Source organism: Numenius arquata, chromosome 2, assembly GCF_964106895.1.
Source record: "Numenius arquata chromosome 2, bNumArq3.hap1.1, whole genome shotgun sequence".
Lineage (NCBI taxonomy): Eukaryota > Metazoa > Chordata > Aves > Charadriiformes > Scolopacidae > Numenius > Numenius arquata.
Window position 1 is genome coordinate 26,366,445 of NC_133577.1, and position 14,516 is coordinate 26,380,960.

A 14,516-nucleotide genomic window follows, 5' to 3' on the forward strand; every position below is an offset into this window, starting at 1 on the left:
TAAATATGAATAACAGAATTTAGGTTCACATACACACCAATTACTGAGCAAGCTGTGGCTGATGAATATTTTGTACATGATATAGTAAAGGTAGCAAAAATACTTCTACGTTTCCTGACCTTTGATTTTCAAATTGCTGACGAGTGACTCAGTCTGTGCAGAATGGCTTTTTTAAACACTGGATTTTCTGTCATCATCCTATGCCACCTCTGATAAAAGATGGCATTGTTGCATCAGCAGAGCACTTGCTTACATCAGAGCAATGCAAAAAAAAAAAAGGCCCAAACAAAACAAACCCAAACATACAGAGGGACCAGGTTGTATACTAGAGGTTTAGAGAAGAATGAGAATAAAAATAGGAAGAAAAAAAGTAATAAAACCAGAAAAGGAAAATCTTGAGCAATACTACTTATAAGTAAGAATACCACTTGTAAGATGTAATGTTAACTGTGATTCCTGAACCTAATGATTCCAGAAGATATAAGCAACAAGAAGTGATTTGGCAAATTTCTTCATCATACCTTAATCTGCATGTGATAAAATTAATTCCTAAAATAAACAGATTGTGAAAATCTCAGTGCTCAAATTTACCTTCCAACAAAACTGTAGTTTAAATTAGTTATGGCCATACTATTTTGCTACTTTGCTATCCCTATTATGAGGGACTTTGTTACTGAAAGACAGGACTGAAGAAATACTCGCCTATTGAATAATGTAAATATAAGGGCCTGGAATAGCAGTTTGAACTGAGTTTGAAAAAGCAATCTGATATGTGAAGGTTTTATTCATTGCTAATTCCATGAGTTCATCAGTCCTCTAAAAATTTTCGTTTTCCTAAAATATTTAAGTGCAAGATCATATTCATAATACCTATTGAATTAAACAATCACAGTGTATGCTCTGCTTCAGTTACTGGGTCCACTGCCTTCAAGATATGGCATGAAGTATGAAATATTTAAGCTGTGCATTTGTGTTACTAGTCAATGTGTACAACTGATAATATTCATCATTGTTGATGAATATTAAAACTGTAAAGTATTCCTAGTATTGGGGGGGGGGACGGAATCAAAATTCTCATGAACAAGGCAGACTGGCCTGTCAAAAAATAATTTCTTGTTCTTCACATTGGATCCTTTTTGTTGGACATTTACTGTGGGAAAAAATGGTACCTCAAAGGTAGAGTGATTTTGTTGTTGTTGAAGCTGTTAATTTTCATCTAGTTGGAGCAATAAAACACTTTTCTGTTTAATATGAACTTATGGGAAGCAAGGGACTAGAGATGAGGGAGATGACATAGGATTCAAAATATTGCAAATGTTTGGCAGGTTTTTTTTAGAGGAAAGGAAAAATCTCTTGAGACCTTTGTTTTCTAAGGAACAATATTACAAAATCCATAGTTACACAATATAAATTGGCAAATGAAAGAAGAGATTAATGATTCTGGCAGCCAACTTAAGCTGGCATATTATCTCGATTTTCCTTTTAATGTAAGAAAAATACTTTTCTTCATTAAAAATAAAGGAGAAAAAAAAAGAACCCCAAGAGATTTCTTATTATTTAAGTACTAGCTATTTTGAATGAATCTATGTTTATTTTCATATTTAATCACTTCCAATTATGTGGGACAAGAGAAAGCACTGAGGAGAGGCAATGATAGTTTTTAAACAAAAAAAAGCAGGTGAAGAAAGTCATGTAAAGTTATAGTGAATAGAGGACCCTCAACAAAATATGTCAATAGAAAACGAGAGGCTTTTTAGGCTGCAGTGCATATTAAGTTTCCTCACAGCTTTGTGCTATCTCAATTACCTGGATGCTGGTTATGGTTCAATTTTTATAATTTTTTGTGACTTTGAACTGCTTGGTGTTCTATCTTAAGACTAATTCTCATTAATGCTTTCAGATGTTGAAAACACAAAGAAAATAAGTACAAAGCCTTTTTCTCTTTATAAAATAAAATGAGAGGGAATATGGCAATTCATATGATTAGCTTTTCCAGGAAGCAAGTACTGTTACTTATATACTGTACTCATCTTCCCTATGAAATCATCAATTCAGGATCAACACTCTTAACAGGCTTATATGCCTGCCAACCCAGTTTGGCTTTAAATCATAAAATCATAGAATGGTTAGAGTTGGAAGTGACCTTAAAGATCATCGAGTTCCAACCCCCCTGCCATGGGCAGGGACACCTCCACTAGAGCAGGTTGCTCAAAGCCCCATCCACCCTTGCCTTAAACACTTCCAGGGATGGGGCATCCACAATTTCCCTGGGCAACCTGTTCCAGTGCTTCACCACCCTCACAGTAAAGAATTTCCTCCTTATATCTAATCTAAATCTCCCCTCTTCCAATTTGAAACCATTACCCCTTGTCCTGTCACTACACTTCCTGGCAAAGAGTCCCTCTCCAGCTCTCCTGTAGGCTCCCTTCAGATATTGGAAGGCTGCTATGAGGTCTCCCCGCAGCCTTCTCTTCTCCAGGCTGAACAACCCCAGCTCTCTCAGCCTGTCTTCATAGGGGAGGTGCTCCATCCCTCTGATCATCTTCGTGGCCCTCTGCTGGACCCATTCCAACAGGTCCATGTCCTTCTTGTGTTGAGGACTCCAAAGCTGGACACAGTATTCCAGGTGGGGTCTCACAAGCGCAGAGTAGAGGGGTAGAATCACCTCCCACGACCTGCTGGCCATACTTCCCTTGATGCAGCCCGGGATGCGGTTGAGTTTCTGGGCTGCCAGTGTGCACTGCCGGCTCGTGTTGAGCTTCTTATCCACCAACGCCCCCAAGTCCTTCTCCTCAGGGCTGTTCTCCAGCCATTCTCTGCCTCAACCTGTATTTGTGCCTGGGATTGCCACGTCCCAGGTGCAGGACCCTGCACTTGGCCTGGTTGAACTTCATGCAATTTGCACGAGCCCATCTCTCAAGCCTGTCCAGGTCCCTCTGGCTGGCATCCCTTCCCTCCAGTGTGTCGACCGCGCCACCAAGCTTGGTGTCATCGGCAAACTTGCTGAGGGTGCACTCTATCCCACTGTCCATGTCTCCAACAAAGATGTTAAATAGCACTGGTCCGAGTACTAAATGTAGCTCATGTCAGATTTAAAGGGGCACATAGAGTCTTTTCTCCCCTTTTTACCTTATTTCTTTTGGTAGACTGTGCTTAGTTCTAAATTTTACTTGGATTTTAATCAAACTAAAATGTACCTTAGCAGATCTTACCTAATTCAGAACTGCTTCTGAAAACACAACTGCTTCACAACACTAACAGTACCACCGCTAAGACTACCTGTTCTTAATCTCAAATATACGTATATGATGCTTAACAATTTATAAAGCCAAACCCAAGTAGTCAAGGTTCAGACTTCAGCCAAAATATATAATCTGTTAAACAGAATCTCTCTTGCAGAATTGTAGAATATTTTTTTTTTTCTGCTTTTAAATCCACATTGAAACAAATCTTTACTCTTGCAGGTGATTTAATTTGCTGTATGTGGAAACCAGGTGCGTGTATGTGCGTGTGTTCAATATTTCCCAGAAAGGTTAGCCAGGGCATGTCTCTACTTATGGTTACTTTGTTATTTGTTTGGTCACAGAAGCCTGATGAAATGACTGCAGTCCATTGCTTAGTATTGTTGATTTGTCTCCTTATTGGTTTTTTTTTTTTTTTTTTTTTTGAGCAAAAGAAAAATTTTTGTAGTTCCCAGCTGCTCTGTCTCCTTTCCCTCTCTTTTTGCTTCTGCATACATTCACATACGTACATGCATGTGTGGAAACATATGTTGTACGTTTTTATAAACTGGCTAATGCATTGTACACACCAGACTTGAATCTGAATCATTGTCTGCAGCAGCTTGCTAACTGGCTTTGCAATGGAATGGGGAAAAAAAAAAAAAAAAAATAATCCATAGCTGCTCTTAAAATATTCCTAATGGATCAGATCTATTAACTAGAAATCCTGTCAATGAGCCATTTGCAATGTGAACGGCTTCTTTTCTCTCTCATGTGATTAAATTTGGTTTGGTTGTTAGTGCATCCGTTCCTTCCTTCCCTCCAGATAGAAAAATCATTTACATAGTCTCACAGTTGTAGACAAGGGAGCACACAGAAAAGTCCAGTGATTCATTCATCAGATTGCCACATTTGAATAAGCAGTGAGTTCAGTCTTCTTAATCTGCAGTGATTTTTCTGAATTACACAAACACTTGAATCAAGGAAATTAGAAGACGAGAAAAGGAGAAAAGGAACTAACCATCTTTCTTGGTCTTATTTCCTTACTTACTTGTCAGGGATGAGCAACTCTTCCATTGTTTTGAAAGACTGAATATTATTTAATTCTCCTTCAGGGCCAGCATGAGGAATATGAAACCCAGCCTGAAATCTGTTTAAAGAATTCCGGCTTTTGCCATGTCAGGATAAAACAGTGGTGTGAACATCACTGCCTTGTTTTTAATCATGCTTGAAAAGTCAGTCTATTTGAAGCAAAACCAGTGACCTCCTTTACCTCTTTTAATCCCTGAAAATAACTCACGTGCCCTTCATTCCCTCTTCCATTACTGTTATCTTTTCTCTAGTTCACATTCTTTTTTTTTAGACACTCACTAAGAGTACAGAAAACTAAGAATCTTTTCACTTGAGAAATGGACACTGAACAAGGTTTGAAATACCTGTTTGGTAATAAATGTTTCATAGGTGAAATGAAAGCCAGACAGGTCAGATGAGTTTCCCAAAGTTGTGTGAAGCAGAAATTAATTTAGGTATGGAAACAAAAGCCTTCTGAACTCTAGTCTCTCTTCTGATTCAAAATTTCTGTGTGCCTGCACATACAGTCAGGAAAAGTATCAATGGTATTGGCAGATACTTTGTTTCAAAGTCTGCTGGAGGAAAAACAGGAAAACTTGAATGGGTTGCCCCACTGAAAAGCGCCAGAGAAAAAGGTATTTGTTGCCTGGCTGAAATCTGAAAAGATAATACCTGGTCTTGGGGTTATGGAGATGTCATCCGAATTTCTCTTTGTATTTAAAATATGTGTCCCCTCCTGGAGTCAGCTTTGGCATATGTCTAGTTTGACATATGTAAACATTTCCAAATCAGATATTTAAAGAGCATGGTAATATAGAGGATTTATTGCTGTGCATGTTTTATTTGATGCATTTGGATTCACTTTATTTGCTTTGCATTTCATGTATGAATTATGCCACTTTGTCTTGTACTACACAAATGACAGCATCAAATGTATAGCAAGCAGGTTTCCATATGTCTTCTGAATGTACTCTAAGAGACATAACTGCTAAATAAGGGGAGATCTCTCTAGTTGAAAAAAAATGTGGTAACTGTCTTGACTGTTTGATCTGCGATATTTGATTCATGGAGATTTGTGCCCTGAAGTCTTACTGTGTTGCAGCTGATGTCTTGTGCGTTGTTACCAGCCTTTAGAAAGGTGTGATGTATTAACAATGACAACCTGGTACTCTGCTGCTGTTTCACATTTCACAAACAGCTTATTTCCCTTAGCTCCCAAAGTAACTGCCAGGGAGGCAAGCAACCTGGCTGAGCATTACTCTTTTCTCTATAAGCCTAGAAATGAAGTTACAGCTTTTAGACACATCTGTATGCACATGTAAGGTTGTGCTGATTATATAAGCGATCAGTCCTCAGGGAGATTTTCAGTCACCAGAGAAAAAGACATTGGCTGACTCCTACTCCCAGAGGATACTTGAAATAATTGAAGAGTAACAGAAGCCTTTGCATCTCCAATAAATGTTAGTACTGTTTATCAAGTTTTTTGAGCGTTCTCCTGTACAGTATAAATTGTATTTTGTCTTGGCTTCCTGTTTCTTGGGATCTTTTCCTGTGAGGGAATTCTAGCTTACCTCAAATTTAAAAGCGTTGCTTAAGATGGCCATTCACTGTCGATTTTTTTTCACATTATTGTCGTTTGCAGAATGGTTTGAAGACACATTTCTCAGAACAAGGCTTCTTATTTGCACTTGTGATCTTTCTGTGTTCTGTAAATCATTAACGGCCTTCATTCAAAGAGCTTCCTTAAAAATAAGCCATTGACTCTGCTGGTGCCTCCAGATTTCTCTCTTGTCCTGTATTCCTCACATTCTTTCAAAAATGTTGCCAGTTCATTCTGAAAAATCAAATAAGCCTTATGTATTACTTCCCCACTAGCCAGGTCCAGAGCTGGAAGTCTCAGGGAAGGGGCTGGGAGGAAAACCAAAGGATCTCCCTGATATATTTGCAGTCTTGCAGAAAGCTGGAAATATTTGAAAGTAGGCAAAAAGTTTAAAATATAGTGCAGCTGAATGCTGAATGTCAGGGATACTATTTTTGAGTGGTTCTGTGTGACCACAGGATAGATGATAAATATTTTCCCTGGTATAAAACTGTGGGAAAATGTAAATAGGTAAGTAAAATAGAATTTTTTAGTTTACTCGGTAGTAACACTCATCTATAAATCATTTGAAAAAACACAACCAAACCCAGTCACAAAAAAAAAATTCCATTTATTAAGTATGCACTGATTTACAGAACAGAATGCCATGGTAGGCTAACAGAGAGCTGAAGAAATGGTACACTCTGGTACCGGTGATATTTGAGTATCAACGCAATAGCTTAAAAAGTGACGATGTTTTTGTCTTTTATATTTTTGTGCTGCATCTTTGTTGCTCAACAGCTTCATTTTGCTTCAGCAGATGGAAAAATGAATTACAAATTAGGAGAAAAGTGTTTAGAATTTGGTAAACTGATGTTAAATTTTTAAACTGCATGCTTTTTTTATTCAGAAAATGGAAAATTTATATAGACATTTATTTTTTATGTTGAGGAAAACAACTGGAGTATTGAATTTTGAGAACTAGGACAACCAGTTTCACAGAGACTTTGCGAATTGACTCTTCTAAATGGTTGAATCTTTGTATATTATTGTCACCGTTAAATACTTTACATTATAACAACGGTGAAAGAACTCGATCCCCAGTTACAATAGTCCATGAAAGACACAACTTCTGTGACTGAAATGGCATTTCCATCCATTTAACTGGAACTGCATTTTTTGCCCATAATTAACGTGATTAAAAGCATGATGTCTATTTCATAGAAAGTTATCTTAGGGGTTAATAAGAGGTAATAGATCAGTGAGCAAAGCATCTATAATTATCTTTCAAGATTCTTTCCATAGAATTTTTAGTAAAATAATCAGTTCTCCAGCTTCCATGTTGAGCTTCAGATGAAAAAAATGTTCCTAAAAGCTTCAGTTTTTACAAAACATTAAGGCAAAAAATAAAATGGAATAATAGTTAATCACGCAATTAATTTTCAAAATAATTCTTCTGTAGCTTTCTATAACATTTGCACATATTTTAAAATTTGAAATAAAATAGAAGAAATTAAAAGTCAGAAATTTTTAGAATTTAATTGCAATTACAGTCCTCATTCAGTGTTGGAAATACAACCTTTGCATTTCAGCAGCAGTTCTTACTTGAGGTGTAGCTTTTGTGTTTATTGAGCTACTTTACTTTTGCTGTTCTCTGAAGAGGTTGTTGGGACATTCTGGTAGAGTCATGACAGGTAGCTGTTTTCTAGCAGAGTTGTTCCTGGCCCAGTTTTCTGTTGTGTAATTTCTTGTTTAGTACACAGCAGGTTTGGATTTTAACACTTCTGTGCAGGCTTCAACCTAAACCATCTACTTATTGTGTCATAGTATAGACAACAGAACCTGAAGACCTTTGTTTACAGTCCTTTATAGGCTTTGACTCTATGTTTTGAAAATAGCTTTAAACACATCAGAAAAGCAGTATATGGGCAGGTGTGGATGTTTGGATTTGCAGGGCTCTGGACACTGCGTTCATTTTAGCTTTTGAAATGGAAAATACTCTGGTCAAAACCAGAACCTATGATAAATGCCGGATTCCAACTTTGCTGAAGAGAGGTTTTATATTGTGTATCTATCTCTATAAAAAGAGCACAGAACTGCCATATTTTAATGTTCTTTGATTTTAGGTGTGCTAACAAGAATAATTAAATACCATGCCAATGTAAAGTAAAAAAAAAATAAAATCTGCATCAGTAGGTACTGAAACATTTGCTGGTTTTGCTTTCTTTGACAGCTTTTTGGAAACTGCAGCCTATTTCTGTATGAAACCAAAAATGGGAGAGAAAGAGGTGTCCCCACATTCTTTCTTCAGTATTTGGCATGAATTCAGTTCTGACTTCAAAGACTTCTGGAAGAAGGAAAACAAACTACTTCTTCAAGAAAGGTACATTTGTTTGTTTGTTCAAAGGCTTTTCTCAGAGAATGTTATTGGGAGCAATCACACAGAAACCAGTCAGCCTCACCTCATTAGCACACAACCTATTGAATGCCTTTTTGGATTTTTCTCAGTCTTTTTTTTTTTTAACTGATTTTTTTTTTTTTTTTTCCTAATTGTTCTAATTTTTTAATGGGACCTTAATATCAATTTGTGCTAAAGTTTTTCAGGTCCATTACCTGAACAACATTTTGGTAAAGCATGTAACTCTTATGCCACTATGAATCCAAGCAATGGGAGACTTGTTTCAGGTCTGAAAGTTGATTAAAGTTTTCCTATTAGCATATTTAGTGAAAACAAGTTAACGCATAAAGACATGACATGTTGTAAATGTTTGTCCAATGAAGCTGGGTAAAAGGAAGGGAAGTAGGAAGACAGAAGGAAAATGTCAATTGACCCCATGGTAAGAAAAGACTCAGACTGATCCTTATTGCAAATCACAGCCCACGGACATGAGCATGTGTGATATATGGCATAAAGTAATGAGATTATAGTTTTGAAGAATTACCCATATTATCTAGGCCATGTGTTAGAAGAGCTATGAACTTTGATTTCATCTGTATGTAGATATTGCATTGTGGTCACCTTTTGTTTATGTTATGATACCAAGAATTGATCAGTTGTTTAGAAAGTAATAAATGCTGTATAAGGGCAAATTAAACAAATGCAAACATGAAAACTGTAAACACGTTATAATCTTGCATTTGTTAGCAACTTGAGTGACCTTGGTATACAGATAATGAAGCTGCTTCTGAGCCTTAACATTAACAGGATTGAAGCTTTATGTTCATTATATGATTGATATCAGTCTATGTTTAGCTAATTTGACAAGAACAGGCTTCTTTTTCAAGAGTACTCACCGTGTGTAATTGTCACAGACATCAGATTACTGGTTTAGGAAGTCACGGAAAACTTTCTTGGGCACCTATATGATGAATGTCATGTTTATGCTTAGTGTAAGAAGATATTCTGGAGCAGTCACAGCTAAGAAAATTGGATTCTGCTCCTATTGCAAGAGTGTGGTGCAAATGTTATCACAGTACAGCAGCTCTCTGGGGATCTATTTCATTTTACTGACTGTCTGACTTAATTTTATGTAATTAAGTGTATCTCTTTGGAATTGAGTTGACAGTTAAATACTATCTTTGGTTTCCTATGCAGGGATTTAGCTGCCAACTGAATACAGGTTAATTTCATCTTGTAGTTTTTTATAGAACAGGATTTAAGAAAAATATCCTTTCCTTTCTGAAATACTAGGCTATTTTTCTAAAAGCAAACAAAAAAAACCAACAAAACAAAACCAGAAAAAAACCAAAACAAACAAAAAAAAAAAAACAAAAAAAAAACCCCATGCTCCAGAGGGTTTTTGCTGCAAAATATTTTTCTTTAAAAGTAAATGAGCACAAAACCTCTTTGTCCTATTTTTCTTACATATCTAAAGCTTAAGAGAAGAATGCGATTGTTATACAATCGTTTAATTCTCTTTCGGTTCAATGTATGAGTATGTTAAAGGAATGTGTTGAAGCAGCAGAGAAAAAAAAGTGGCTGCCAGCTGGTCCCTTCTAGGGCAGAGGTGGTTTTAGCCTGAAAGGAATTGAACATGTATAACCTACAATATGGCTCAAGGTGCAGGATACAACAGGGAAGGAAAAGGACAGTGAGAAAGGGCCTGCAGTGGGAAAGGAAACTGGGAGATCTCTAGGAAGGATGACAAAGAGACCTAAACCCAGACTCAGAGCTGATGGGATGAAGGAGGCTTTCACAGGGGGACAGACAGGGCTGTGTAACTGCAGTTCAGGAAGTCAGTGAGATTAAGACTGAAAATGATCCATCCTGAAAATTGCAGGTAGGTTTTTGTTTTGAATTTTAATTTTGATCCGTCTCATCAAGTTTAAATCTTCCTCTTTATAGATTTTGTTTTCTCAGCTGAGGCAGGGTTTAGACTTCAGAAGTCTTTCGTGTCTTGTTTTGTGCTCACTCTGAGGAAAGCTTGCACTGTGCTGTTTCAGGTCTGGAAAAATCAAGCTCTCTTTGTTGCTTTTTTGGTCATTTGGTCATACCATAAAACATTTTGGTCAAATTGGCAGTAGGAGTGACAATTTGCCAAGTAAGACAAATTATTTTCTCCAAAATGAAGATTCTTCTTTGGTAAAACAACTGTCTTATCAAAGCCTTTACATGGAAAATACTTTGCCTCCAATCATTGCTCAACCTGATATCTGAAGTTGTTCTTTAGGCTTTTTTAATTGATTTTACATTTCCACTTTTCTTACTGAAAGACAAGAAGTTGTGATGTAAAAGTCTCCTGGTATTGAGAAGTCAAGGGAGAAAAATCCTCAGGGAAAAAATCAGTGTTGCCCAAAGGTGTAAGAATGTACAACATAACGGTTTTCAAAATCTTAGCCTAGATCGACAGATATGCAGGCGACAGAAAACTGAAATCTCATCATTGCCACTGAAATAAAAATTATTATTTCAAGAAACTAGATTTTCTAGATTTTACTCATTAGCTGATGTTCTTGACAGTTTTTCTGCTGCTAAAGTTGAAGAACAGGCTAGACCATTAATGGTCAATGTGACTTGTTATAGTTTTTCATTGGCAGCTAAGTCCAGTCACAGATATGGTGAGACTTCCTTTTTTAAAGTATTGCAGTATGCCGCCTTTGATGGGTTATTTACTATGTTGCTGCCTCATGAAATGTACTTTAATTATGATCATTAATTACCAAATGTGTAACTTCAATCCCTTTTCTTTTTTAGTTTTATCATCTCTCTTTCTCACCCACTGGTTGGTTTCAGGATTTTTTTGCCTCTTCTTCCTCCACTTTAGTTTAATAAACTTTTATGCTGTGAGCAATGTTTCCAGAATATTATATATCCCAGTTTCAATATGGACTGTGTAGGGAAAGGAATTACTTGTTAATACAGGCTGTTCCTTATTTAGTCTCTGCAAATGTAAGTCACACTGTTTTACAATAATTTACCCAAAGGCTTTTCATAGATGGTATTTCCTAAGGTGGTACTACTTTTTGTTACCGACAGATTAAAAGTGTATGTTTTAAAGAAAGCTGTCAGCCAGTTCTTATTTTAAACACTTTTTGCTCAGCATTTCAATTTGTGTATTGGTTTGCCAGGCATTTATATGCAAAAGATAAACATTGAAGCATCAGACTTTGTATTTCCTTACAAGATGATGAGGGGAAAAAAAAAAAAAAAAAGAAGAAGAAAAATGGGGCAAGTTTAAAAACAAATTAATTTTCCTGAAGTTTTCTACTACTTTCACTCAGTTCTCTCATTTGAAATAAAGCAGAACTGGAAAATACCAGCTATAGAAAAATTATGCATGATAAACACAGTAGCAATAAAAAGAAAAATGCACCTGAAAATTACAGTGAACACATAGGCCTGCCAAAGGGTTTTCTGAATAGTGCTATTTTTTGGGAGTCACACTGCAGGCAAGGCTAACTGGAGCATTCAAATAGAAATTTTTATCTGGGTTATTTATAAAATTCTCAAAAATATTTTATGGAGGTTGAAATTTCTGATGCCATGTCTGTCCTAATGATGTATCCTTTTAAGTGAAAGTTTTCAAAGTAATATAACTGTTTTCTGATTAAGCAACTTTAAAAAAAAAAAAAAAAGGGAAGCCAACCAAACTTAACGGGGCATATTTTGAGGTTTTAGATGCTGTTGTTATCATTGTCCTTTCATTGTATATTTAATATGTCATTGGTAGTCTGTGATTGTATTCATACCTTGAAAACTCTTGAAAGGTATCTGTCAGTATAGCTTGCACCTTAAAAGTTATGAGCAAGAAAGTCAAGAAGAGCTGGCATATTTTCCCTAATTCTTTTTCAATGTTGTTTGAAAAAAATATGATTTTGAACCTTGCAAACTTCCTGTTCATCATCCTCATTATCTCCATATGTATTTCAGTTGCTGCATACCCTGAAATGCATGTTGCTCTCTGAATACATATCATCAGATAATGCCCAGCTGCAGTGGCAGCTATGCAAAAGTCTCATCTTCTTAGGAAAACTCTTAGGAGATCACACCCGTAAGAGAGAGAAAGGGACAGATATTAGGTGCCCTGTAAGTGTGTACGTAAGGTATATATTGGTCATAAGCTCAGTGTGGCCCTTGCCTTTATGAAAAAGCACGTCATTGAACAGAGACTAGCTGTGTCAGGGATGCCAGCAGAGGAGAGTTCATAAGCAGGATCAACATGATGGTAAAATTCTGTAAGTCCCTCATATCTTGCATCACGCTAAGCTTGAGAATTTCTTTTGGCTGACTTTATTCAACCCTTTAACTCCCACAATAAATCTTTGACACATTAAAAATAATCTATAAACTCAAAAAAATGCATTCATCTCTCAAATGTAAAAGTTGCCCATTCCCGTAAGAATAGCAGTTAAGCTGGCACCTGGTGTGTCACACTCTATATCTAGATGAAAGGAAGATTCCTGGCCAGCATGTCTCCACAGCTCATTGATCTCTCTCTGCAGAAAGACTGGTATGTCTCCCTACAGACTTCTCGGCAGGATGATTTAAAACTTGCTGTTGAGCAATTTAAAGTCTGGCGTTGGATATCTGTATGTTGCACAGTGAGGAGCATATTGGTAAGCTGCCACTTCTGCTTGCAGAGGAGGGCATTAAATCCCATAGTACGAGCAATGTCCTCTCAGAGTAATTTAAGGGATATTTTGTTAACAGTTGTAATAGGAAACAGTGAGTCAGACTTGAGAGTGAGAAATCGGGGGACACAGGAATATGCACTTGCAAAGAAATGTGGAGATGGAAGGAAAGAGAAGAAAAATGTACATGGAGTGGCAACATGAGAGGGAAATGATGGAAATGTGGAGTATGTTTAGTGGGATCACATTTTGCTTGGTGTGGTGGTGTAACGCTAACTAAAAGCTCCAAGCGTTATGTTAGTAAGTCGTTACTGGGTAGATACATTTTCTGATTTGAGAACTTTAATCTGAATGTCTTTACTCCTCTCTAATCAACCAAGTTGCATGCTGGTAGGCTTGGTTTTACAACTCATAGTTACAATGATATTTCAAAACAGAATGCAGCTTACGTGACTTTGAATTGAATAATTAAAGGGATCTTGAGTTTTTGAGAGTATTTCAAAATTTTAACTTGAATAAAATAGCTTTCTGATCAGAAAATACTGTGCAGGCATTGGAAAAATCTACTTAAAAGAAGCCCAATCACACCAAAGATTCAGAAGCTAGGAACTGTCCTTTAAGGCAGTGCCTCACAAAGAGACAATTTGCTGTCCAGCTGAGAGAAGTTGCTCAACGTTTCAGTACTTTTTTTTTCTTCCTTGTGCACTTTCAGCAATTATTCCTTTTTTCAATGAGAACACCATTATTTTTTGGTTACGGAAGGAGAGCAGTAACTTTCCGTTTTAGCATTGCTTTTGAGGGAAAAGTTTGTGAAAAATAAAAGTATTTGGACATAAGTTTCTCAATCTGGATCTTTGGTGTAGAAATTACTTTTAAATACCTTAGTTTAACATTTTTAAGTAACACTGAGTTTTGCAAGGCAGGAACAAATATCTCCACTTGCAACTGTAAGCCAGCTGGTGCATACAAATAGTAAACTTGAACAAAATGAAGGATCTAGTAAAAAACTAATTCCAAATCTGTGATCTCTCCTAATTTTTGTGACTTGCATGAGGCCAGATTCCAGAATGCCACCACATAAACAGCAGAAGGGATTTTCTTCTTTATTTACCTGGTGATGGTGGTGTATGTTGTGCTTAAAAGGAGATAGATACCAATCATCATCTCATAATGAAGTTTGCAGCCTGTTTTCATGGCTGTAATGTCAGACTGGGTGTGACAGTTTAGGGTACAGTGAGATGGGATACGATGGTTCCTACCATATATTGATCTTTCCAGGTTTTTTAACCCTTTTGTGTTCACCACTTCTTGAAAAAAGAATATTTGCCTAAGAGAAAAATCAGCCCAACATGCTCAATAGATATTTGCATATCAGTGAAAAATATTATACCACTTAAAATTTTAAACAGAGTTTTTGACAAGAGGTGCTACACTTTCTATATTTGAGAAGTGTTTTCATTCCCAGGCAAAGTGATTACATTGGCATTTGAGCTGCAATAAAATATTGCAATATTTTACAAATGAGCAGCATTTCCTTATTAAAATTAGTCCCCAAAAGCTTGAGACTCTCACAA

The 14,516-nt window shown here is 36.6% G+C and overlaps 1 protein-coding gene across 1 annotated transcript in view; it reads left to right on the forward strand.

The window, feature by feature from the left end:
- The window catches only part of FMN2 (formin 2), a 164,026-nt gene that overhangs the window by 140,061 nt on the left and 9,449 nt on the right, over window positions 1-14,516 (forward strand). The window contains exon 18 of the mRNA XM_074161579.1: window positions 8,105-8,254. Coding sequence (XP_074017680.1) covers window positions 8,105-8,254 — 150 coding nt within the window. The remainder of the gene's footprint in view (window positions 1-8,104; window positions 8,255-14,516) is intronic.